At 44.0% G+C, this 27,661-nt stretch overlaps 2 protein-coding genes across 2 annotated transcripts in view; one reads left to right on the top strand and one right to left on the bottom strand.

Annotated features, from left to right (window-relative positions):
• Window positions 1-256: 256 nt before the first annotated feature.
• polh (polymerase (DNA directed), eta) lies at window positions 257-9,829 on the top strand. The gene is made up of 10 exons (XM_056291436.1): window positions 257-393; window positions 5,464-5,598; window positions 5,909-6,141; window positions 6,701-6,879; window positions 7,008-7,111; window positions 7,253-7,372; window positions 7,547-7,670; window positions 7,955-8,020; window positions 8,322-8,494; window positions 8,590-9,829. Exons 1-10 carry the CDS (start codon window positions 257-259, stop codon window positions 9,689-9,691), a joined length of 2,373 nt encoding a protein of 790 aa, XP_056147411.1. The 3' UTR covers window positions 9,692-9,829.
• Window positions 9,830-13,890: 4,061 nt separating this feature from the next.
• The window catches only part of gtpbp2a (GTP binding protein 2a), a 30,228-nt gene continuing 16,457 nt past the window's right edge, over window positions 13,891-27,661 (bottom strand). Inside the window, exons 7-12 of the mRNA XM_056291987.1 lie at window positions 24,382-24,601; window positions 24,043-24,178; window positions 23,847-23,905; window positions 23,455-23,626; window positions 23,184-23,348; window positions 13,891-14,147 (exon numbers count right to left, since the gene is read on the bottom strand). Coding sequence (XP_056147962.1) covers window positions 13,965-14,147; window positions 23,184-23,348; window positions 23,455-23,626; window positions 23,847-23,905; window positions 24,043-24,178; window positions 24,382-24,601 — 935 coding nt within the window. The 3' untranslated portion in view covers window positions 13,891-13,964. The remainder of the gene's footprint in view (window positions 14,148-23,183; window positions 23,349-23,454; window positions 23,627-23,846; window positions 23,906-24,042; window positions 24,179-24,381; window positions 24,602-27,661) is intronic.

Below are 27,661 nucleotides of genomic sequence, written 5' to 3'. Positions count from 1 at the left end.
AGGACTTCAAATGATTTGATTGTGTTGTGACTGACGAGTCACAATCAGACTGGGTTAGGATGAGAATCTTGGAATCGGCACGCGATTGCTTTTGACTTTTCCAAAATGGCCGACCGCCTTTGTCGATCGTCGATGACGTAATTGTGAAATGCGCGAAATACGAAGGAGAAGCGGTTGATTTGGCCCGACCTACTACTTTCGGTAGGTGAGCGCAAGGTGACGTGTGTATGATTGACATCGACTGCCGCCGAAACCAATGGAGTACGGAAGAGAGAGAGTTGTGGCGCTGGTGGACATGGATTGCTTCTACGTACAAGTGGAGCAGAGGCTTAATCCGGCTCTGAGGAACAAGCCTTGTGTGGTAGCCCAGTACAAGACATGGAAGGGAGGCGGGTGAGTTTCTAACATGAGATAATATATTGATCGTTTGATCGGTGTAACTGGTGAAACTGCTGCCAAGTGATCGTAGGTGACAGCCAAACACAGACACTGTCAATAACACAGGTACGTTAAATGTGTCCGGTTGCATTGACGATGCGAACTGTTGGAAACCCACTCACCTATCTAAATGTAGTTAGAGCTGGATTACATATTACAATATAACCTCCAGTGGCGTACTGTGGTGTTGCAGTCAGGGCCTTCGGTAACGACCCCCCCCTCCACACACACACACACACACACACACACTCAAATTCCTCATATTGGTGCCGATACAGCCACATATAAAATACACTGTCACGCACTATATGCCGTACTGGATAAACACTAACAAGACAGCTGATCTTTAACAACCACAACGCACACCACTGTGCACTGTAGCAGCTATTGTAGCATCACCATCCATCCATCCGTTATTCAAGCCGCTTATCCGAATTCGGGTTGCGGGATGCTGGACGCTATCCCAGCAGTCATTGGGCGGCAGGCGGGGAGACACCCTGGACAGGCCTCCGGTCCATCACAGGGCCGACACATTCACACCTAGCATCCCCATCAGATCTTCATTTATGTCACTAAGCAATCAGACTGCACACCACACGGCAGAAAAAAATAAAATAAATAAAACTACGAACATGAAGAAACCCACATATGGGTCACTGCTGTCAGTCGATGTTGCAAAATAGGTCGGTCCCTCACTAAATGTGTGCATCCGTTATCCAAAACCCTAATCTTATGTGTCTGTGGATTCCTGCTGTGCACCGTGGGCGCCAGGCCAAAGCTCCCTCTCGTTTATTTATTCCTGATTCCTGATCCCAATCCTGGCCCTGACAGGTCAGCACTTGCAGAGCCAGACACCAACCCCAAAGGATTGGAATCAACAGGATGCCCCGAATCTAATTTCATGCCCCTGCTTGACCTCATGTTGCTCTCTGTGACGTGTGCTGCGAGGTCATGTGCTCGAGGCTCGCCACCTTCTCATGGTTTATCCTGACCTGAGTTTGATTGCTTTCACCATCGTCCCCTCAAAATGTCGATTTAAAACTGCCATTTATCAGAATAAAGGCACGCTATCATGCCCTTTAGGGCTGTCCCGAATACCTTTTTTTTTCAAGCACAGGATATGTGGTGGATTTTGCAAAACAAATATCTGAGTATTCGTTCAAAATTAACTATCCCAAAAAATACGAATGAAGACCTAAGACAGGTGACGGTGCTCTGTGATGTTAGCATAGCAGGATAAACATAGCTGCAGCTGATAGAATGAATAGTGGATTCATTTAATTGCATTGCTGGACAGAGCCAGCACCAATATCTGTCATAAGTACTGTCAACAGTTTCTCTTTTTTTTTTTTTAGCACAGCTACATTCAACAGAGCCATTACTGATGTCATTAACTGCGGCTGTGTTTATCCTGCTATGCTAACATCACAAAATACCAAGACCAGCCTGCCATGTTTTTTACCTTTACATGGTTTTTAACCTGTAGATATCAGAAAACTCACCAAAATGGTCTTGGGTTTAGTTACTCTTTAAGATTCCTTGAGTAAGATATATCACAAAGTGTTGTCTTTTTTGTCAGTTTGTTTAACAGGGGGGACGACATCCCCTTGTAGTCCACCCTTAAAACACCTTATGCGCTCACGCACTCCCATCACCTAAGGCTCGGTAATAATGACAAAATCAAATACCACATTATCTTGGGGATGTCTGGTGGTGGTTTCGTAAGATATTTTACACACCAGAAACTGTTGATAAATGGTCATTAGTAATGGGGATGTGATAACCCAGCAGGCGGAGGTAGTCGTTGTTCATTTCGCTCAGCTAAAACAGCCGAATAAATTAAGAAAATTGAATCACTTGACTGTAACACAGCCTTTAAGACCAGGGAGGGACAATATTCCAGTTATATCCCCAGAACCAAAATACCACACCACATCTGGCCTCATTTCACCATATTCTAGCCATGTTTTGTCCATCTGTACCAAAAACCATGCAATGTGCACTGGAGGAAAGTGTCAGTCTCTCTAGGAACCAAGATTTGGATCAACTGATCAGGTGTTGAGCCCAACCTCGGTGTTTATCACGCTCCCTGAGCCAGTACACCCAATCTCATCTTCCTCCCTTTGATTTGTCACACACACACACACACACACACACACACACACACACACACACACACACACACACACACACACACACACACACACACACACACGACTGTAAAAGAAGAAGCGTTCATGGGATCGGTTTCTGAGGTGTCAGGAAAGTGGGTTTTCTGTGAGGGAAGTGCGACTCTATTGAACTGTCCGTCTCCGCAGCACAGTTTAAATAGACCATGAGTCTCCGACCTGCGTGATGTCAGAACATGTGGTTCTAAGCAGCTCGTTCCCCGGCTGAAACTGCTATGTCATATTTCTGGCATCTAGGAAATAACCCAGGCTATTTGTCTCTGTTTTTTTGTGTGTTTTTTTTGGCGGTGGGGGGGGGGGGTTCTTTGTCTTCTTGGGGACTGATGAACGGTCAAGAGGGTAAAGCGATATGAAAATACAGAAATTGAGCCGTGGGTCTCGGGTGGAGAAGCCCTGTGTCAGCTCTTCCTCAACGTGGCCATGAAACAAAACACCCTCAGCGGGGGAGATTTACGAACGCCTGCACCAGCTCGCCTTATGTGTATTTATTTTTTGTTTGTTTGAGTGTGTTTTGTGATAGTCGGCTTGAGTTCAGCAAGTAAGCACTACCCTGCAGCCACACAAACATGCCGGCAATCTGTGACAAAAATCCACATGTGGTACAGCAAGACACTGATACTTTTATTTTGTGAGAAAAGGCCTGTGATGGCCTGGCAGCCTGTCCAGGGTGTCTCCCCGCCTGCCGCCCACTGGCTGCTGGGATAGGCCCCAGCATCCCCGCGACCCTGAGAGCGGGATAAGCGGTTCGGATAATGGATGGAGTGGAGTGGAGTGGAGTGGAGGTCACTCAGTAGAGAGCAGATCTCCGCCAAGCGTATCTCCCAGTGCTTGGACGTGGCGACAAACCGTCTCATTTTGTGTTTAAACGTCGAGGTTTTCATGATATCAAATGAATGTAGTCGAGTGACTTTCATTCTTTCAAAAGCTATAAAACGACAGTTAAAAAAAACATAGCTCATGTTTTATTGTAGCTACTGAGGTGATTTCCGGCTGTGACTGTGATTAATCCTACGCCTGAAATTGTATTTTTAGGGGCGTCCGGGTAGCGTAGCGGTCTATTCCGTTGCTTACCAACACGGGATCTCGGTTCGAATCCCCGTGTTGTCTCCGGCTTGGTCGGGCATCCCTACAGACACAATTGGCCCTGTGCGGGTGGGAAGCCGGATGTGGGTATGTGTCCTGGTCGCTGCACTAGCGCCTCCTCTGGTCGGTCGGGGTGCCTGTTCAGGGGGGAGGGGGAACTGGGAGGAACAGCGTGATTCTCCCACGTGCTACGCCCCCCTGGTTAAACTCCTCACTGTCAGGTGAAAAAAGGCGGCTGGCGACTCCACATGCATCGGAGGAGGCATGTGGTAGTCTGCAGCCCTCCCTGAGATCGGCAGAGGGGTTGGAGCAGCGACCGGGGCGCATCGGAGAACGGGATGATTGACCAGGAACAATTGGGGAAAAAACAAACCAAAAAAAAAAAGTGTATCTTTATAGCGGAGTTTTAACATTGGAGTCCATTGCACCTCAGGGTCTAAACCCCTTTACGATGTCTGTTTAAAAAAACACGATGGCGGGGTGAATAAAGCGAATTATTTCCGGTTCATCCAGTGTTCCACCAGTTCTCCTATGCTGCGATCAGATAATGATTTGCTGACTTGCGAAATACGATCGACGTCTCATTGAATTTCAACACTCATACCCGAATACATAATGGCACTGTCGCTGCCCGAGCTACACCGTGCGCATGCGTGCAGCGACATAGCGCAGCGTTGGTCGAGCGAGCTAGAGAGTGAATGAGGAGAGGGAGCGGCGATAACAAACGTTTTCCAAAGCTTTTCAATCACCGCAACCATAAGAGGTTCTTGATCATACACTCATAAATGGGCACAAGCAGAATTCAGGCTCACAGGTCCTGTAGTTTGCGAGATTAGCCGCGGACAGACACACGCGACCAAACGCATACCGCCTGGCGGAGATAACAAGTTTCCACAGTTGTAGTGTTCACCTGTCACTCGCGCAACTTCAACAAATTCAGTAAAGTGTAGCCACAATATTATCAGGGCATCGCCTTCAAGTCAATCATAAAAATGTGCACACTAACCTGGAGCTGAAGTTCCACCTCACTTGAGAGACACGTGGCAGTCTTCACTATCAAAATGCATCCAGTAATTTAGTCCGTTTGGGATAATGTGCAAAAAATGCAGACAATCCTTCCAGATTCGCAAAGAAACATTAAGTAGATCGTCAGTAGCTGTGAACGCGACAGCCACTGCGCTTAGTTTGCTCACAACCCGCCAAAGCTGGTGTTCAAAGTTGATGACGACACCGGGGATAGCGCCGATACAAGTGGTAATCAGTTTACAGCTCTGCCTGGGCTAGCAATACAAACTAGTGCTGGTCCAAGGAGCGTTTAGATGAAATAGGAAATCCCTGCTCACCCCCAGGAGAAAACAAGTAACTGACTTTAGACACATTTCAGGCACACTTCAACTTAACTATGAAAAAATAAATTATGATTGATTTTGACAGGGCCAGCAGAGAAGGCCCTGATGGCCCTGACAGCCCACCACTGATAACATCCATATTGTGAGGAGACTAGAAATAATCTGGGATGTTGGCTACCTGAATGGTCATTGTATCCACGCCACTAATAATCATTTCTCAACATTTGCTTGTGTTTAAGTATGCTTATGAAATTTCCAATAGTGATAACCCCAACATATAATCACGTTATTGATATTGAGGTGGTATACCCCAGCCATAAATTGACACCAACCTCTCACTGTCAAATTCTGCTCACCATTTGTGAACGTGAAACAGTTCTGTACATGACTCTCTGTTCCATCAGCATCATAGCTGTGAGTTACGAGGCCAGGGCCCACGGTGTCACCAGGAACATGTGGGCAGACGATGCAAAGAAACTGTGTCCAGATCTTCAGGTTGCCCGTGTGCGGGAGTCTCATGGCAAGGCAGACCTTACACAGTAAGTGTTGGAAGTGTTGTGTCCAGATGAACTGATTCAACTTTCTGGGATTACACAGTATGTGTTTGTTCAACATGCATTCTCCACAACCAGTCAATTTGTGATGCATGAAGTTTAATCGCTTAAACATTTATATAGCAAATTTTGTACATTGACATGCAATGCAAAGCACTCTACAGCAAGTGAAAGTGCACACGTAAGAAGAAGGTAATTCCTTCGATGGGGAAAATGTTAAAGATTTTGATGATAGTGCCATTAGAACAGACAGCACCAAGAAGTAGGTTAAATTACTAATCTAACGTTTGTGCAGTTATAGGGAGGCCAGTGTGGAGGTGATTGAGGTGATGTCTCGCTTTGCTGTGATTGAGAGAGCCAGCATTGATGAAGCCTACATGGATCTGACTGCTGCAGTCCAGCAGCGGCTTAAGAGCACTAACTTCAAACCGATGGAGCCTCACCTATTAAAGACAACTTACATTCAGGGTTACCCACAAGAGCCCACTGAACAACAAGAGTTTGCAGACCAGGCTTGCTTGGATAAAGGTAGGAGGTGAAGTTAATGTCCACTGTTGCTGAGTGCTTAGCATTGCAGAGTAGGACCTTATTGTTTAGGTTTATTATAAATTCTACATTTAGGCATATACATAGCATATGTATAAGCATATGTATACTGTAAAGGCAGTACAGAATGTCAAATAAATGAGTACATTGTCTTTGTGTTAATAGGTGCCACGGTCACTAATTGAGTTTGTAGATTAAACAGGCTCTCGATGGCCTAGCCTAGCAATTTTTAGGGTACGATAGGGAAGTTGTTTAGCAATTTGTTGAATATTTTATCACTATTTTATAATATCAACTATAATTGGCTAATGAGTGCAAAGTTTTTCTTGAACTTTGCAAAATTTAGGTCAGAATAAGAAGTTAATGTAATAGTTATGTAATTTGTAATAGTAAAATGTAATTTTTGTAGGTCTTAAAGCATTTTCACATAGTTCTTGTGTTGGCTAGATTAGTAGCTTTTGGCTGTATTTTTGATAATTTTACAGGATGTGAGAGATATTACAGTGTCTTTCCACACTAATAGTTTAATGTTTGTGCTCAGAGGAGGTCAGGTCCAAGGGTATGCAGCAGTGGCTGGCATCATTACCTGTCTCTCTGTCAGGAGGACAGCACTCTGCAGATGTGCAGCTTGCTGTCGGGGCACTGATTGTGGAGGAGATGAGAGCAGCTGTGGAGCAGCACACGGGCTTTCGCTGTTCAGCAGGGATCTCGCACAATAAGGTAGGATAAATGCCTCTTTCTTTGCTCCTATGATAAAAAGAAAGCTAGTATGATACTTTGCAAAGGTAGTCACTTTTGTAACTTCAGTCATATCATACATATCTTAGTTTACTGTCCCTGGTTTTCAGGTATTGGCTAAACTAGCCTGTGGTCTGAACAAGCCTAACCGACAAACTGTTTTGCCTTTGGACTCTGTGACAGAGCTCTTCAACACTTTACCTATAAGCAAGATGTGAGTGCAAATTTCCTTTCTGCTATAGAGAATGTATTCTTCACACTTTATCGGTATAACCGTTGCTGTGTAGGTTTTCAAATGGAAGGCAGCTAATACAAAACTAGAGTGACAGTGCTGTGTTTTATTCTATATGTACAGACGTAACCTGGGAGGCAAGCTAGGAGCCTCCATCGCAGAGACCCTGGGGGTAGGGAACATGGGCGAGCTCACTTGCTTTTCTCAGGCCCAGCTGGGACAGCACTTTGGAGACAAAACGGGGTGAGACACACCAGATATTGTTTTCAAAGTCAAAAGTGACATATGGTGCTGAATTCATATTGTTTGTGTCAGGTAGGATTACCTTGCAATAATGTTCAGTTTCTCATTCAATTCTGGACATGGTTTCAACATTTAGTACCCCTTAATTTACCATGTAATCTCTGTAATTTGCAGTCAGTGGCTGTATGACTTGTGTCGGGGGATCGAGTTTGAAGCGGTGAAACCCAGACAACTTCCTAAGTCCATCGGCTGCAGCAAGAATTTTCCTGGAAAGACATCACTTGCTACTAAAGAGCAGGTATGAGCCATTACACACTCTTTTTCACTGGTCTTAAACCAGGATAGCTCAGAGTAAAAAGAAGTGCCATTCCATCCCTGATAGTCACACTCTCATATTGATTGACTCGATGGAATTGATCAACTAAATAAATACAACAAAACATGCATGCAATGTACACATCTAGATGTGTTAGAAAAAAGTATGTGTTTTTCTAACAAACATGCAGTTTTCCATGGCATATTTCATTGGTGCACTTACAGCTGTACCATTGGTTTATTTTATAACTGATAATTTCGGTGTAGGTACAACACTGGCTCAATCAGCTTGCCCTTGAGCTGGAGGAGAGACTGACCAAAGACAGAGAAATGGTGAGTAGAGGCCATTGTTGTTTTTCCTCTTCTTTCTCTCATCTAGTCTGGAATTTAGAAAGCTATTTGTCTTTGTAATTCATATTGCGTAACCGAGCAAATCATCCAACTTTATTTTATCTCTTTGGGATTTCTCTTTTCCCTCCCTGGCATTTTTAATCTCTCTCACACACCGATTTTCTTCCTCATTCATTTATCATCATCTCCCTTGCACTTGAGCACTGCCTATTTCCCATTCTGAATCCTCATGTCTATCATGTTCATTCTCTAACTAATTCTCTGCTCCCACCCTGGCTGATAGAACGGTCGGGTGGCTAAGCTGTTGACAGTTGGTGTTCGTCAACTCGGAGACAAGAGACAGAGCAGTTTCTCCCGCTGTTGTGCCTTAGTACGCTACGATGCCACCAAAATATCCAGTGACAGCTTTGCCATCATTAAGAGTCTCAACGCAGCAGGAAACCATCAGGCAGCATGGTAATTACACTATAGTAATGCAATTAATATTTGCTGAAGTATCCCTCTGCGATTCGTTATGTTGTCTCCTATGCACTATCTCTCTTTATTCCCAGGAGTCCACCCCTCACCCTGCTCCACCTCTCTGCTAGCAAATTCAGTGACACTGCCTCAGCTGGAGGAATTGCCAGCTTCCTTTCCAGTGACGTCACTTCCACCCAGAGTCTTTTACCTTCCACTCAGTCTCCCAGGAAGTCATCGTCTGGACTGAAAAATAACTCTATGTCCAAACAGCCTAGCACCATCCAGTCTCTCTTTCAAAATGCAGCTGAGAAACAAAAACAGAAGGTTTCAGAAGGAGTGCAAACCGTACAGGAGCAAGCTGAAGATGAAGATGCAAATTATGGAAGCTCCAGAACATCTTTGCCATCCTGTTCTTTTCACACTGTGTTAACCTCTGCAGATGAAAATCAATTTGAGACTGCCCCCGCCAGCATTGTCTGTCTAACAAAAAATTCCTGTCATCATAATTCTACAACGAACAGCTCAACTGCTTCTTATTCTGGCATTTCCTCTTTCTTTCAAAGGAAGAGTATTGAAAGAAGCTCACAGCTCTCCACCTCAGTCTCGACTAGGTCAGAAATGGGAAGTGGAAGTGAGGATGTGACAATGGGAAATGTTCAAATCACTGTGAGACATAGCTCATTTGACATTGCCTCAGATATTCAGGCAAGAGAACATTGTGATGTGAAACAAAATTCTTCTCCTCATCACTCTCAATTTGAAGAGGTGAGGGAAGACCTGGGCCTCCTTCTCCAAAAGGAGACACAGTCCTGGAGAGCAGATTCTCCTTGCCCCTATCCTTGTCCTCCTCATGAACCCTCCCAGCATCCTCTCAGCCATGCCAGAGAAGACCTGATCACCTGCGAACGTTGTGGCCAGGATGTGCTGGCCTGGGAAATGCCTGAGCACAATGACTACCACTTTGCCCTGGACCTTCAGAACTCCTTATCCTCTACTCCCACAAGCACCACATCTGTCTCGCTCTCTAAAAACTCCATATCCTCCGCTGTCCCTCTCAGAGTTGGAGGACCATGCACCATCCAGTCATCCTGGGGAAAGACAAAGCCCAGGGGCCAGTCAGGACCACAGGCTAAACGCTCTCGATCTCAGGGGAAAAGAACAGGAACTTTAGATTCTTTCTTTAAGAGGACATGAGGATTAACAATGCAAAAGTATAGTAATGTTCACTTTTATAGAATTTAAAGTTCAATTTCCTGTAAATGCAAATGTATCACAATATGTACTTGTTGAATGGGGAATACGTGATTTTTAAAATTGCTGGAACAGAGGAAAGCTCTGTGTTTGTCATTTCTATGTCCATATACAGTACAAATTAAAGTTCCCTATATCTGATGCCCACATCGATCACACCACTAGATGTCACTATTTTATGTCAAATAGTCATTTTTTGGATTTAAGGCGTTCGTTTTCATGTACAGAAGGGAAACCTGGCTCTGGTGGTAAATAAGACAGGTGACCAGAAGGCACACTTCCACCGTATTTATATTATGTTTGCCTGTTTCAGTTCTTGGACAGTTGCTGAGAAGTGTAAATTTCTGTAATCATGAAAATTTGCACGTTTACATTTTGGGCAATGTTCGGTATAAACAGTTTTCATAATCGCCTAACGGTGAAAAAAGCAACACCTATTTTTTCCTAAATTTAGCTCCCGCATTTATGTATTTATTCGTCTTATGTGACAGTAAGAAGAGGCCACAGCTAATCTGACAGAGGCAGCACCAATCTGTCTAGATGATAAGGCTTGGCGGCGGCGTGGAAGGGAAATAGCTGTGGCCCCATTTGGCTGGTGGATCGATTACCCGAATGCAGTAAATGTTTCTATGGGGTGATATTTAGTCACCCATACATAGTGTCTCGTTTAATGGGTAACTACCGGAGGGGAGTGTCTTCCACACAACTGAAATGTGCAGGTCTCTCACGCGACAGTGACTGCACCATTAAGGGATGAGTCAGACTGATTTTATTTACATATTTGTTCTGTCGGAGATAAGTGTGTTGTAATGTATGATGTTTCTTCCGTCTTGCATCAGTTGGGGAGTTGGTTAAAAGCAACAACAGCTGTGGCAAGCCATTAAAATAGGAGGGAGAGCCTTAAGGAACCCAGTTTATTGTACGCTGCTTATGGTTTTTGCCATGGTAACTAGTAAACGAGCAGTGAATGACTGATAACACTTGGAATGAAAAAAAAAATTAGAAAATAGACGATTAAATGTTGCATTTTGTGTGAGTGCAATCAGAATAAAACGTTACAAAGTAGATAATAAAACCTTTATTTATATACACCATAATTTACAAACTGGATCTGCACATATATATATATATATATATATATATATATATATATATATATATATATATAGTACTTCACCCAAAATATTAAAACATTACAACTTCCAATTATAAAGGAAAACAGTCCTTGCATTTGTTTGTGAAAAAGTGAAAATGATCATAATCATCAGAAAAATGTGTAATGATTTTTTTTTAAAGTTCAAAACACTACAAATCTATAAAACAAAGATTCCTCAGATGCAGAAGTTAAATCCAAACATCTGAAATTATCCTTTTTTTTTCATAAACGCTATAAAATATTTTGGTTGAAATACATTCTTTTTCTTTTCCCTCTTTGAGTGCACATTATTGTGCATGACAATAACACAGGTGCAACAAAACAAAGCATATTTCAAATGTCCTCTATCATAAATGTCAGTGAGACAATCTGCAGTGATCACATCGACATGCAATAAGATACGACAGTTGATAAGGCAAACAACGGCCTTGGACAAAGAGTAGCTAAAAACACTTTCCCCAGGTCATTTACTGAATATCAAACAGTATTTCATGGAGTAGCACCGACTTGAGTAACTTTTCTTTACCAAGATGTAAAACTTTGGGGTTTAATGGAAGGCTATTCAAATGGTAGTTCCATTAGGCACTGTGTTAAAAACCCCTTTACAAACCTGTGACATCAGTAACTTCAGGGAAGAGAAAACATTGAGTACCTTATTCGTGGTTGCCCCGAACAGCTTTGTATACATGATACGTAATCAAACACACAACATGCCTTTGCATCTCTTTGGGAGAAACATTGTTTTGTTTTGTTTTTTCCCTCAAAACTCTCCAAATCAACAACACAAGCTTCATCTGGAGTAGTTCTGCGAGAGAGGAATGCTATCTAATAGAAGTACTACACCGACCTGAGTAACTAAAGCACTTTAAAGATAGGCAGTGACACCGCTCAGCTGGCTACTGAGCTATCCTGAGCCATGAGTTGTGAGACAAAAACAAACATAATTCTAAAAACGTGTTTCAATAAAAATCAAGTTACTTGCTGAATACCCAAATGACAATCACCTTGGCAAGTCAACACAAAAAAACACAGTCATATATATTTATATATATATATATATCATAAGGCTCTACTTCACCTTCATACCTTCATAAAGTGCCATTGTGAGCAAGAGATTTCAACATTGAGTGCGACGACGTAAGTCACTTTGAAAAAAAGGACAAGCCACATTGGGATCCTATGAATATTTCCTATTCATGGGATCGTATCATGTGATGAAAGAGACATTTTTAAGGACAGGATACATTTCCAGAATACTCTAAACAATGATACCGTGAAAGTAATGTAAAGGCTTGTCCTTTTCACTCAGGCACTATGCAGGTAACACAGGCAGGATGCAGTCGGGTGATGGTGATAATGACAGCGACGATGGAGGTTAGACCTCGATGTCCAAACATCTCACACAATTATAGCCGTTGATGTAATTTCAAACTTAGACTTACCAACTTTATATGTGGTGGTTTGTAGACAATTCAGTGCCTAAGTTTTAGGAACAGATCTCAGAGCCTTTTTTCAGGTCATACAACGAAAGCTTTTTTTCTTCAGTGTGAGTGGCTTTGTGTGTGTGCACACCACTTCTTAGTGCATTTTAGGAGTGCGAGAATGTGCAAACTCCCAAGTGTAAGCAGCACAGCACTGTGGGTGTGAATGAGCAGCGTGCGACTTTTTACATGCTTGTATAGACCTGTGGTTGCTATCTGTCGATCTCTGTGCAGTTTAGCCTGGTTCTCTTGCAACTCGGGGTAACTTTGGTAGGTGTTCTTAAGTAAACTCGACAAGTGCCCGAGGGCCTTCTTCTTATTAGTGCTATGTAAAGGGACGCCCTCAAAGCCTCAGGACAAGAAAAGAGACTGAAATGAAAGAATAAATTTAAAAATTCTCAAGAGATAATAAAGAAAAGTTTGATCACAAGGCTTAAGAACGACCAGGATTTCACTCCTACCTAAAACGACCATGGGTGGTCAAAGTGACCGCCGGTTTTTAAACTCTATATTCTGTCACGATAAATACCCAATTGCGATATGGTCGAACTTGAATGGCAAAATTGAAAAACAAGACGGAAAACACATATCGCTAATCTAACAAACACAATGAGGCCTATAAAACATGAAATGTAAAAAAAAAGAACTGAAAATAAATATAGAAACAGTCCCAAACAACGACTGGAACTTAAGAACTACTAGAATGACTGAGGGCGGTCATTTTGACCGCCACGGTTTTTAAACGTTATATTCTGTCAGGATAAATACTCAATTGAGATATTAATGCATTGCATATGTTAGTATGTCTATTAAGAAACTGACACCAAAATTAAAATTTTAACAACTTTTAATACTATTTTTCAAACAATTTAAATTGGCCGCTGTCCAACGCCTGTAAATACTGCCACGTGTTGGTGGTAGTCATGGTGCGTCTGTAACGGTGTCTGCAACCAGACATGTTGGCAATAATCAAAAGTCAAATTTAGACTATTACTCTACTGGAGAACACTAGTTTTTGTTTAGGACAGAGCAATGAACTTCGCGAAGGAAATGATGTGATCAAAACACGTCATAAATAGTGACATGACGTGCAGGATCACGTGCAAATTACGAATGGCCATTTTGTCCGCTCATAGTCGTTTTAGGTAGATCTTATAACTTTTTAAAAAAAATGTTTTAATGCAACTGATCTAAAACTAATTTTAAATGCAAATATATGCAATTTTAGGAATATCCAGGGAGCGGCAGGTCTGTATCTTTTTTTTTTTTGTTAAAATTTGAAAATCCAAAACGGTCATAATGACCGTCTTGGTCGTTCTAGTTAAAACAATTGATAAGCAAGCGAGCTACAAAAGCAAAACAGAGGCTGTGAAAGAGAGAAATCTTTTCCTGTGCAGAGGTTATGGAAGAGTGGTCTTTGCAGGTGGCAGCTATGAGGCTGTTGTTGATGAGAGGAAAGACTTCTGAGAGAACCCAGTTTTGGTGGGTAGAGTGTAGGTCAGAAGTTCTCCTGGACCCTGTGTTCTTTTTGGCCTTCTAGGCTACCTCGTCCTCACTGTGGGATGGGCGAGATGGCCTTCTAGGCTACCTCGTCCTCACTGTGGGATGGGCGGTACTGAGAGACTGGCTGTAGCTTGGTGACATGGCCAATGCCCTTGGTCGCACCCTCTCTGAAGAGCAGCTTGGCTCCCACCTTTAGGTATTCTGGGTGTTTGATGAACCTGAAGCGAACTACCGCCTTCTCCCCTGTCCTCAGCTCCTCCTGTGGCAAATGTGGCAAAGTGACACCAGAATGGGTGAAAAGTGAGGCGCGCGCGCGGGGGGAGGGGACAACAAGAGATATGATAGGTAAAAAAGATGTGACCAGCGTCCGGGCAGCGTAGCGATCTATTCTGTTGCCTACCAACACGGGGCTCACCGGTTCGAATCCCCGTGTTACCGCCGGCTTGGTCAGGCGTCCCTACAGACACAACTGGCCGTGTCTGCGGGTGGGAAGCCGGATGGGGGTATGTGTCCTGGTCACTGCACTGGCGCCTCCTCTGGTTGGTCGGGGCGCCTGTTAGGGGAGGGGGGGAACTGGGGGGAATAGCTTGATCTTCCCACGTGTTACATCCCCCTGGCGAAACTCCTCATTGTCAGGTGAAAAGAAGCGGCTGGCGGCTCCACATGTATCGGAGGAGACATGCGGTAGTCTGCAGCCCTCCCCGGATGGGTGGAGGGGTGGAGCAGCGACCGGGATGTCTTGGAAAATAGGGTAATTGGCCCAGTACAATTGGGGTGAAAAAGGGGGTTAAGATCCAAAAAAAAAAAGGAAAAAAAAAAGATGTGACCAAAGTAGAACATGCAGACAACAGCATTATGACAGATTGGTAAGAGAAAACACAACAAGGAATAATAATTCGACATGCAGAAACACTAATCTATACAGGAAAGAATGACATCCAATGTGCCCTAAAACCCTGGTAGAACAAGAATTCAGTTTCATAGATGCAAAGTACCACTGTCACTGAGTCTAAGCAAATAAGGGCTTGGTGAATTTGCATTCAGCAGACGTAGGCTATATGTCCACTGGACACCGGTAAAATAGCGCTCGCTGTATTTTTGAATTGTTTCCTATGGAAAAGGTCATGCTTTGAGCATTCTTGACCCAATGCAGGGGCCTGACATCTTTTCAGAGCCTAGAGCTGCAAGCACTTCACCTCTTTCTAATGATATAACAATTTCAACTTTTTCTGAAATGCACAGCTCATCAGTGTCACTTCTTGTTCCACCAACCAATAAGGGTGAAAGAAGGACAGGACCAGAGAGGAAACGAAAGCTAGATCCACTAACAGCACTAGAGGCAATGTTAGTTGTTTTTAAATGTGCTTCATAAATACTTGACTACTTTGAGAAAGCAGAGAAGAGAAGCAAAGGAAATTATTGAAAATGAATCAAAAATGTCATCTCATTGTGTGGCAACAACTAATAATAATCTCTTCCCAGCACTCACTACATGCTTTTGACAGAGCACGATCCAAGTGTTCATCTCTAGCACTGGTGATGTTTCTTTAAAAGAGCTCTACAGTGGACATACAACCTTATTCTATGAAGCTTTTTACACAGCCTTTTCCAGGCGGGAACGTTGTGCCATTAATCTGCCTCTGCTTCCGGAACGCCAGCATGCTATGTAAAATCACACACTGGAGCGTCTTTATGCCGCCTTTGTTTGGTTCAGTGTAAAAAAAAAAACAAAGCCGGTGTAAAGACGGGTCTTCATTATGGCAGTACTGCGGGATTTCTGTGTAAAAACGCCTTATGTGCTAAGTAGGCAAGAGGCTTACTAGGGAATATTTCACTAAAGAGCTGGAAGCAGCTCATGGTAGATGGAAAAATGACATGATCTGTCTGAGGGGACTCGGAGGGGGCTGAACACAGAGTTGTTTACACTCACCGGCCACTTTATTAGGCACACCTGTCCAACTGCTCGTTAATGCAAATTTCTAATCAGCCAATCACATGGCAGCAACTCAATGCATTTAGGCATGTAGACATGGTCAAGACGATCTGCTGCAGTTCAAACCGAGCATCAGAATGGGGTAGAAAGGTGATTTAAGTGACTTTGAACGTGGCATGGTTGTTGGTGCCAGACGGGCTGGTCTGAGTATTTCAGAAACTGCTGATCTACTGGGATTTTCACGCACAACTATCTCTAGCGTTTACAGAGAATGGTCCGAAAAAGAGAAAATATCCAGTGAGCGGCAGTTCTGTGGGCGAAAATGCCTTGTTGATGCCAGAGGTCAGAGGAGAATGGCCAGACTGGTTCGAGCTGACAGAAAGGCACCAGTAACTCAAATAACCACTCATTACAACCGAGGTATGCAGAAGAGCATCTCTGAACGCACAACACGTCGAACCTTGAGGCAGATGGGCTACAGCAGCAGAAGACCACACCGGGTGCCACTCCTGTCAGCTAAGAACAGGAAACTGAGGCTACAATTCGCACAGGCTCACCAAAATTGGACAATAGAAGATTGGAAAAACGTTGCCTGGTCTGATGAGTCTCGATTTCTGCTGCGACATTCGGATGGTAGGGTCAGAATTTGGTGTCAACAACATGAAAGCATGGAGCCATCCTGCCTTGTATCAACGGTTCAGGCTGGTGGTGGTGGTGTAATGGTGTGGGGGATATTTTCTTGGCACACTTTGGGCCCCTTAGTACCAATTGAGCATCGTGTCAACACCACAGCCTACCTGAGTATTGTTGCTGACCATGTCCATCCCTTTATGACCACAGTGTTCCCATCTTCTGATGGCTACTTCCAGCAGGATAACGCGCCATGTCATAAAGCTCGAATCATCTCAGACTGGTTTCTTGAACATGACAATGAGTTCACTGTACTCAAATGGTCTCCACAGTCACCAGATCTCAATCCAATAGAGCACCTTTGGGATGTGGTGGACCGGGAGATTCGCATCATGGATGTGCAGCCGACAAATCTGCAGCAACTGCGTGATGCTGTCATGTCAATATGGACCAAACTCCCTGAAGAATGTTTCCAGTACCTTATTGAATCTATGCCACGAAGGATTAAGGCAGTTCTGAAGGCAAAAGGGGGTCCAACCCGGTACTAGCAAGGTGTACCTAATAAAGTGGCCAGTGAGTGTATTTTTACATCATACTTGAAAATGTTACATATTTTTCATAATTATTTTGTTTTCATTTTCAAGCCTTGCTAAACACTTTAACAAGAAAGGAAGAATTGACTTCCGGTCGGGTGAACGCTGGCGAAACTAGTCGCTGCTGCCCGCTGGATCTGTTGATTTTTGCTCTGTCGTTGACTTCTATTGTTCCTTTAGCCAAATGAACAGTAGCTCATTCTGCTGACAATTTCAGAAACGTTTACTTGTTTTTATTTTGTTTTTATCTGACAATCCGGTGTTTTTGGCCTCAGTAGTTTTATACCTGGCTACTGGATTCCTCGCCTCCCCCATACTGTTGTTCTACTCTGGAGCCTACGTTTGGTACAACACCGGCAATAATGTGGATCAATGGACTGTTTATATGGATTATTGTCACCTGGATTACTTTATCTTTGATACTCCATCCAGTAACACCGTTACTTCAATACACGTCAGCGGAACTTTTTCAACTATGACCCCACCTCTCTGAGCCACCATCAGCACTGCAACTTCACCGAGATTATCGTTGGTCATTTTCATCGGAAATACATTCACCGTGGATCCCACCGGAGCTTCAATTTCGATAACACAAAACCAATACGTTCCTTCTGGTCTTCCATTCCTGGTCCCTCAAGAAAGTACCGACGGACTGTTGACCACAGTGCACTAGCTAACCTAGCCAGGTCGGCTAGCATCAAAACCGGAAAAAAAAAATCTCACCATTGGGTTATTCAACATTCGTTCACTAACCAACAAGGGACTCCTACTTCATGATCTACTGAATGATCGTAAGTTTGATTCCCTATGCTTGACTGAGACGTGGCAACAACCCAATGACTTTTCAGTTTAATCAAACTATTTCTCCTGGGTTTGTGTACACCTGCAAATCCCATGACACTGACAGGGGGTGGTGGTGTTGCGCTACTTTATAGTGAAAAGTGGAAAGTGTCTTCCATAACTGTGCCTGTGCATATTTCATCCGAGTCCACTGCCCTACATATCAATGGGCCAAATTCTACCATACTAGCCACTGTTTATCAACCACCGAAGCCCAACAACGATTTCTTAAACAAACTTTCTGTTTTTCTAACCTTCTTATGTTCTTTGTCCCCTAGTGTTGGGTGATTTTAATGGGTGATTTTAATGTACAATATAATATATAATATATTGCTGGGTGATTTTAATATACACATGGACAATGTCCACAATACTCTCACAAGGGATTTTACGTCATGCCTGGACAATGGTGGATTACAGCAATATGTTGATTTTCCTACGCACTCCAAAAGACACATACTTGATCTGATTTGCTGCTCTGGTGTAACTCCTCTTAATTGCAATGCATCTGATTTGCCCATTTCTGACCACAAGTTAGTGTCTTCTTCTGGAGGTGGGAGTTTAGGACCTCATGGACAGGGGCCTCCGTCAAACGTTCCCAGTTCACCCTCACTACACGTTTGGGTTTGCCAGGTCTGTCCGGCAGCCTTCCCTGTCATCTGATCCAACTCACCACCAGGTGGTGATCGGTTGACAGCTCTGCTCCTCTCTTCACCCGAGGGTCCAAAACATACGGCCGCAGATCTGATGATACGACCACAAAGTCTATCATTGATCTTCGGGCTAAGGTATTCTGGCACCAAGTACACTTATGAACTACCTTATCTTCGTACATGGTGTTTGTTATGGCCAATCCATGACTCGCACAGAAGTCCAATAACAAGGCACTGCTCAGGTTCAGATCAGGGAGGCTGTTCCTCCCAATTCACGCCCCTTCAGGTTCTCCATCATTGCGCATGTCAGCGTTGAAGTCCCCCAGCAGAACTATAGAGTCCTGAGGCGGAGCCCCATCCAGGACACCACCCAGAGACTCCAAGAAGGCCGGCTACTCCAAACTGCTATTCGGTGCATAAGCACACACAACAGTCAGAACCTTCCCCCAAGCGACTTGCAATCGTATAGAGGCGACCCTCGTTCCCCGGGGAGAACTCCAACATGGCGGCGCTCAACCGGGAACTTGTGAGTATCCCCACACCTGCCTGGCGCCTGTCACCTTGGCCAGCTCCAGAAAGGTAATGAGTCCAGCCCCTCCAGGAGTTTGGTACCAGAGCCCATGCTATGTGTGGAGGTGAGCCCAACTATATCTAGTTGGTACTGCTCCACCTCCCGCAACAGCTCAGGCCCCTTCCCTGCCAGAAAGGTGACATTCCACATCCCAAGGACCAATCGGCGATGCCGGAAGTTGGCATACCCCGGTCCCCGCCTTTGCCTGCATTGCACCCTACCCCAACGCTTCATCCCCGTGTGTGGTGGGTCCATGGGGTGGTGGCTCCATATAATTTTTTCAGGCTGGGCCTGACTGGGCCCCAGCCCCCAGACGCCTACCAGCGAGCTCCCTTCCCAGGTTTGGCTCCAGGAGGGGGCCCCAGTTTCCCTTTTCCGGGCGAGGTGCTGTGAATCTGCTGGTGTAAATTCATTGGGTTTTTTGTGATATTCATGGACAGGATCTCAAGGCACAGCCACGGTGAGGAGTGTGTCCATTTTGGAAACCTCAGAACTGCATCTCTGCTGTTCGCAGATGATGTTTTTTTGGCTTCATCAGAACGTGACCTCCAGCGTGTACTGGGACGGTTTGCAGCTGAGTGTGTAATGGCTGGGGTGAGAGTCAGCCCTTCCAAGTCTGAGGCCATGGTTTTCTACCGGAAAATGGTGATTACTTCCACCAGGTTGGGGATGAGTTGTTGTCTCAAGTGAAGGAGTTCAAGTATCTCTGGGTCTTGCTCCCAAGTGAGGCTAGGATGGAGCGGGAGATTGACAGGCGGATTGGTGCAGCATCAGCAGTAATGCGGATGTTGTACCGGACCGTTGTGGTGAAGAGGGAGCTGAGCCGGAAGGCAAAGCTCTCAATTTACCAGTCAATCTTCGGTCCAACCTTCACCTATGGTCATGAGCTTTGGGTAGTGACTGAAAGGGTGAGATCGCGGATACAAGCGGCTGAAATGATTTTTCTCCATAGGGTGTCTGGGCTCAGCCTTAAGAGATAGGGTGAGGAGCCCGGACATCTGGAGGGAGCTTGGGGAAGAGCCGCTGCTCCTTCATGTCGAAAGGAGCCAGTTGAAGTGTTTCAGGCATTTGATTAGGATGCCTCCTGGACACCTTCCTTTGGAGGTTTACCAGGCACCGCCAACTGAGAGGAGACCCCGGGGTAGACCCAGAACTCGCTGGAGGGACTACATGTCCAGTCTGGCCTGAGAACACCTTGGGATCCCCCAGGAGGTGCTGGAGGGCGTTGCTGGGGAGAGGGATGTCTGGAGTGCCCTACTTAGCTTGATGCCACCGCGACCTGACCCCGGAGAAGCGGCTGATGACAAATGAATGAATGAAAAAAAATTAAGTGTCTTGCCATGTTAACTTAACAGTATCCAAAACAAATTTGTCATATTCCACCTCGTTCCGTAACATAAAAATATTGATTTATCTGCTCTTACTAGTGGAATTGATAACCTCCCCAGCAAAGACAATTTATCCACTCCAGACAAACTGGTCTCTCATTACGATGGCCTTTATTGTCTTTAAAATGATCTTGCTCCTTTAAAAACCCGGTCTGTTTCCTTTACCCACTCTGCCCCTTGGTTTACACCTGCACTACGCCAGCTTAAAGCTAAAGGCCATCGCCTGGAACGCCTTTACACAAAAACTGGCCTTGTTGTTCATAAAGACATGTATAACGACCACATACTCCATTATAAGGCGGCTCTGTCCATAGCTAAATCGTCTTATTATGCAAATTTAATTAGATCAGGTGATGGGAACACTAGAGCCTTGTTTTCCATGGTAAACAATATCTTACGGCCACCGGACACTCTTGCACCTCACCTGTATTCAGCTCAATATAATGCCTTCATAACCTTTTTTAATGCCATAATTGAAAATATTCATCAGCAATTGACCCTTGTCAAATAATACTGCATACAGTTCATCTTATTCACCCTTCTATATTCTCCTCTCTTCTTCACTATCTAGTTTTAAACTCCCAACTGTTGCTGAAATATCTGGTCTTATTCGCAAATCCAAATCATCTGCCTATCAGTTAGACCCCCTTCCTATTCATTTAGTAAAAGCCTGTCTACCTTCTCTATCCTCTTTAATAACTGATATCCTACATTCCTCCCTTACCTCTGGTCTTGTTCCCTCATTTCTCAAAACAGCTGCAATAACTCCCAATACTCAAGAAACCTGGTGCAGACCCCAACAATTTGAATAATTTTCACCCAATCTCAAATTTACTATTTCTTTCTAAAACACTTGAAATAACAGTCACATCTCATGTACACGCTCACTTGACTAACAACAATCTGTTTGAGCAATTCAAGTCTGGTTTTCGCTCCATGCACAGTATGGAGACAGCCTTGGTGAAAATCACTAATGATCTGTTGATGGCAGCTGACTCTGAGCTCTTAACCATACTTGTCCTCCTTGAGCTGAGTGCAGCCTTTGATACCATCTCACATAACATTCTCCTAGAAAGATGAGCTTCCACTGGAATAACTGGCACCCCCCTTGACTGGTTTAGATCATATCTCTCTGGCCGCACTCTGTTTGTCCAACTTGAAAATTTGAGATCACAGTCCTTTCCTGTTACTACCGGTATTCCACAGGGCTCTCTCTGTATTGGGACCCCTCCTATTTATTATTTACCTTCTACCTCTTGGCCACATTTCAGGAAATTTGGCAATCAATTTCACTGCTATGCGGATGTCACCCAGCTTTATCTATCCACCAAGTCTACCTCCACTCTTCCACCCACTTCCCTTTCTGACTGCTTACTAGAAATTAAATCCTTGTTTTCATACCACTCCCTCAAACTTAATAGTGATAGAACTGAGGTCCTCCTAATAGGCATTAAATCTATTTTGGCCAAACCTGACAGTTTTTCTCTGACTATTGACAATTCTATAGTTACTCTATCGCCTCAGGTTAAGAGTCTGGGTGTCATCCTGGACAGCACATTATCTTTTGAAGCTCACATCAACAATGCTACTCTGTCTGCATACTTCCACCTATGCAATATTAATAATCTTCAGATGTCACTTACACCTAAAAGAACAGCCATACTCACTCACACCCTGGTTACATCCTGTATCGACTACTGTAATTCTATCCTCTTTGGTCTTCCCCTCAAGTGTTTTCATAAACTTCAATTGGTCCAGAATTCAGCTGCCCATATCATTACCAGAACTCCTTCCATAGATCATATCACTCCTACAGCAACTCCACTGGCTCCCTGTTAAATACCATATTACCTTCAAGAACCTGCTCCTCACCTTTAAGGCTCTGGATAATCTAGTTCCTTCAAATTTTTCCGAACTCCTTCATATCCACACGGCCTCCCGCACTCTCAGATCCTCTTCTGCTCTTCAACTCACTACACCATGAGCCCACTTGACTACCATGGGGACTAGAGCCTTCAGTCATTCCGCCCCCCGCCTATGGAACTCTCTCCCACAAGAAATTCGCAACACTTACTCTTTCAACCTTCAAATCCCATCTCAAAACGTACCTTTTCAAACTGGCATATTCAGTCTGATTCATGCTTCATTGAGATTTGTGCAGATGATGACTTTATACTTATCTGTCTACTTATATGTATTAACTTTTTATTGTCTGCCCTGCTTTGTTTTCATTTTATGCTGTCCGATACAGTGCTGCTTGTTTTTTACTGTGTTCTGTAAGGTGTCCTTGACTGCTCTGCAAGGCGCCCACGAATAAAATGTACTATTATTATTAATATTATTATTAATTAGTGGGCAGCAGTTGCCTCACAGCAAGAAGGTAGGTCCTTTCTGTGTGGAGTCTGCATGTTCTTCCTGTGTCTGCGTGGGCTTTCTCCCACCATCAAAGACATGTATGTTATGTTAATACTCCTGTCTGTGCCCCTTACCATGACAATAGAAAAGAAGAACGGGAGTTGGTCCCCGGGCGCTGCACTGCGGCTGCCCATTGCTACTAGCTATACGAATAGGATGGGTTAAATCCAGAGGATGAATTTCCCCATGGGGATTAATGGAAGTAAATCTTATGTTATATCTGTACCACTTTTTTCAGGCAAGAGAAATTGTGCTCCTATGGAGGAACTCACCTTGCCATGCACAGCCACCACAGTAGCGGTCTGTCTTACATTGCCAACATGCACAGTGACCTGAAAGCCCTTATGAAAGGTTTTGGCATGGAACAGTAGTACGATCTCAGCCTCAAACAGCCAGCAGATAGTGGGGTCCATCTCTGGACTCACCATCACCATGCCCTGGGAGAGTAAAACACATATGATATGAAGGCATACTCAAAGATATAGGTGGTTTGAGGAGTAACAGACAGACAGACACATATAGACTTTCATTTCAGTGTCTGACCTTACGTAGAAGCGACCGATCAAATTCCCCAAGCGCAAGCGTGGCTGCCTGGCCAGCCCTGAGCACCCTACATGCTGAGCGGTTTCTCTGGATGCTGCCGATGGTGAGCTTGTGGAACTGGCCTGAGTCTGTAGGCCCTACGACCAGCTGTTCTCCCTCACGGCAGATACCACTAATAACCATAAAACCAAGAATACAAGGTTAGAATAAAATAAAATAGATAGTTAGAGAATATAAGTCACTACTACAGCCCTTCAACACACACACACACACACACACACACACACACACACACACACACACACACACACACACACACACACACACACACACACCAGGTTCAAATCGGAAGATGGAGGAAATGCGGAAGATGGGCGTTTCATTGCACTGACCTGTATAGAGTCCCTCCCACCACCGTCCCCACCTCAGGCACTGTGTATATCTCATCCACCTGTAAAAAGGGCAAACAGCACTGTTAATCACATATTTAAAAAAAAACCTCTGTGCATTTGGGTAGAACTGGTTAAACTATTGCTTTAGCTGACCACATTGCCTGCACTGGGCACCCTTATCGCTTTCTGGAAATACCTGAAACTCTGTCAGCTGCTGCATAAGCTCCTCCTGCTCCTTGCTGTTGCTGAGGGGAGGGATGATGTTGAAGAAGACCTTGAGCAAGTCCAGGCTCTCTCCAGACACACTGGACAAGGTGAAAATAGGCGTGATGCTGCATTTAAGAAGAGCAAAGTCACATGAGTAATATAATGTATACAGTACTGCTACAGTCATGTGACAACACAAAGGTGCACAACACAGGTCAGTCATTAACCAAAAAACATTAACATGGACAGAAACGGGTTGCAGTCTTTGTTGACAATACACAAGGTGTTAGGAACATGGTTCAGGTCAGTGAAGTGTGCCTTTTCATACTTGGGGGACTGGGCAAACTGCTGTGCTGCTGTGACGGCGTCGTCTGTGTTGCATACAACCAGAGGCACCTTGTTGCAGCCCGGCTGCTTCAGGACACGCTCCAGCTGCCGTACTGTGCGCTCCACAGTGGCCCGTGTGCAAAGGTCCACCTTACTGACCACAATGAAGATTGGCACCTTCAGGGCCAGGGCAAGCCCCAGGTGCTCCCGTGTTGTACCAGCTGGAATGAAATTAGATTGGAGAGAGAGGAGAGAAAGAAAGAGAGAGACAAGTGGAGTATATGTCAGGCCTGATACTCTTTTGTTATATTACATCAAACTAACCACTTCTTCTGGTAAGATATCTTCCTTATAAGTTCTCCAAAACACCCTGCAAAGCATGCGTCATGTGTGCTTACATGTATGACCGAATACACACATGTACTAACAGACTGTCTGGACACTGGTCTGACCATCTATCAACCTTGGTGTATTTTTCACATTCACACTTTTGTATCTTTGAAATATATGACCTTGTTCTACTGTGACTATCCACCATTGCATGCAACATGCCATTGCATGCAACAAGCAACTGCTACTATATTGTCAATTATTTGGCATTGCATGTCTCCTTATAGTGTCCTTATATTAAAATGCAAACCTCAGTCTGTGTACCAGTCACAGTTTTTGTAAATTGAAGCAATTCTGATTTGTTGTTTAGTTATGAGGAATCTAGACAGCCTTGCTATTGTGTACCAAGACAGTGACAAATCTTGGGTTATCGATAATTTTCCCATCCACACAGTAAGGCAAGTAGCTGCAATGCCAGAGGACAATAACCCTTCTTATCTTGAGGTGGAGACTAATAGATGCTCTAGGGCTAGAGATCATATTCACCAGCTGATAAGGTAACAGGTAAAAGGTATTATGATGTACTAACTTCAGTAAAGGTAGAGACAACATATCTAAAGAAAAAGGCGAGCCAAATAAGAGCTTTTCCAGAACCTGGTGACTTCTCACAAGGAATGCACAGGTCATGGCAGCAGTGTCAGCTGAGGTGCAGGCTTGTTTGTTTGGGTTGTGCGGACCTGTAAACAAAACAGCACATGAAGGGAAGCTATACAGGCCATGTCTAGGTCTGGACATAAGGCTCCACAAGGCCTAGGTGACTGAAGAGTTCAAGGGCAGAGATGCTTAGCATTCATTTACATAAGCTGAGAGGCCCAAAATATATGGACTCCTTCAGCTGAGCCATAGACTGTAATTCCAGCTGGAACATATACAGTCTGAGCCTTATCACTTAGACTAGGGTATGTGGGTATTGAGTATCGTGCTGAGGTGAGGTCAACGGGACCGATCAAAATGACTCCTCCTTACTAATGTCATCTGTGGCTGAAGTAGAGCTCACCAAACTGGCAAGTTACGAGACAGTTTCCCCTTTTGGCGCGTCACAAATACAACCCCTGACGAGACCTCTGCTTTGCACAGATCCATTTCAGTGTTTCATAATTAAAGTTGAAAGTCTTGGGTTGCAGACACTGTCACCTGTCTGCATGTTACTCCGCTAAGATGGTCCACATTCCTGACCCTGACCTATTTTTACCCTGCGGCTCCATTACAGAGGTAACAATCATTGAAGCAAATCTTAAAAAAAGTATTCTGAATTAATCTGCCACGCATTAACAGTTTTGATCCACAATATGTGTCTTTGACGTTAATTAATAACACATTGCATGACTGCTCTCACTTCTTCTATAAGCAACACACTTTTGCAGTTACTTTTGTTTGTGAGTTTTACATTCGTGGCCCTCTACCGACTATTAAAGTGGGGGTAAGCGATCTGGTTGGAAGTTAGCAAGGGCTAGCTATATTTTGTAAATATAATGAGAAAGAATCTGCCCCCTCACTTCTGTCCAAGAGCCTTGTGAATGCACAAAACTAACTGACAGCAAGAAGGGACCAATGGAGACTTGCAAAGAACTCTCCTGATTGGCTGATAAGGAGTGGGAACAGTGCCGAGGGCAGCCACAGAGATCAGATTTTTATCTCAGTGTATCTACTTGATAAGCTGTCCATGTGTCAAATGAGTTTGACCCAATATAAAAAGTGTTCTAAATTAAACTCGCTGATAGACACTTTAGAGACCTTGCTGCTTACTTATGTAACTTTGTCTACAAAAGCAGTTAATTGCCACTTGTCGTACTTAACGGAGGCAGAGAGTAGCAGAGCTTGTCTTGAAATTTTGATAGACATAGCAATATTAAATAGGACTTAGTGAAATTTTGCAAATGGTTAATTTCTCATGGTAACAAATTACCCTTTCCATTAGAATGGGAGCCAATAATTATTTTGGTGTTTAATTTTATGTAACAGGGGTGCTTATGGGTAATCTTGGTCTTGGTTCCACATCTACCAATTTTGGTTTCTACTATGGTTCTTGAAAAAGGATGCACTGCAAAAATGTTTTATTTTTCACTTCTGGATACTTAATTGTACCAAACAACATTGTATTGAAACATCACATCTGCATGTATTTGGATTTTATTTTAGTTGGAGATTGCCTTGGCATTCTCATCAAGGGCAATAGTTTTCTTTCTAAAATTTATTTCTGATTTTCTCCCAATTTAGTGGCCAATCGATCCCTATTTTAATTCGAACACCCACCCTCGTACTGCATGCGTTCGCCAACTGCATCTCTCTGGCCGGCAGTCTCGAAGGAGACCGCCTCCCCACTTTCGTGACAAGGCGACTCCAGGCCGAACCACTGTTTTTTCCGACACACACAGAGCCGCATTCACGTGACGAACACAAGCCGACTCTGCCCCCCTCCCGAAGACAGCGTTGCCAATGAGGGCAATAGTTTTCTTGCCAGGGTGGTGCATCAATGCTGAATGACTATAAATGAAACACTGCCTACTCACACAGTGACTAATCTTTATCCATTTACTAGCTGATACTGACCTGATTCCCTCTCTGATCACACATTTACATCATCAAATGTTGATGAAAACAAAAGAGAAGGCGAGGAGTGGATTTAGGGTAGAAGACAGTGAGTTTCAACCTGTTTTGTTTTTATTCCTCTTGTCTATTTTCTGTTCCTAAATGCGAGATTTTTCCCTCGTCTATTTTCTGTTCCTAACTTCGAGATTTCTCCCTGTCTATTTTCTGTTCCTAACTGTGAGATTTCTCTTCACGGGCACACATCTAATAAGAAAGTAAAAACAGCATTGCAGTAAAATTCACTTTATTCAGTCTGGAATCACTCCTAAAGGTTTAAAGGATCAAGTCCCAATTGAGCGAAC

The sequence above is a fragment of the Lampris incognitus genome, chromosome 13 (assembly GCF_029633865.1).
Source record: "Lampris incognitus isolate fLamInc1 chromosome 13, fLamInc1.hap2, whole genome shotgun sequence".
Lineage (NCBI taxonomy): Eukaryota > Metazoa > Chordata > Actinopteri > Lampriformes > Lampridae > Lampris > Lampris incognitus.
This window is presented reverse-complemented; position numbering and strand designations above follow the sequence as displayed.

Excerpts from the sequence above, each read along its gene's own strand:
- polh (XM_056291436.1), top strand. The coding sequence starts at position 257 with ATGGAGTACGGAAGAGAGAGAGTTGTGGCGCTGGTGGACATGGATTGC. Across the intron at positions 394-5,463 it reads AAGACATGGAAGGGAGGCGG|CATCATAGCTGTGAGTTACG; the intron begins GTGAGTTTCTAA and ends CTGTTCCATCAG. Across the intron at positions 7,671-7,954 it reads CACTTGCTACTAAAGAGCAG|GTACAACACTGGCTCAATCA; the intron begins GTATGAGCCATT and ends ATTTCGGTGTAG.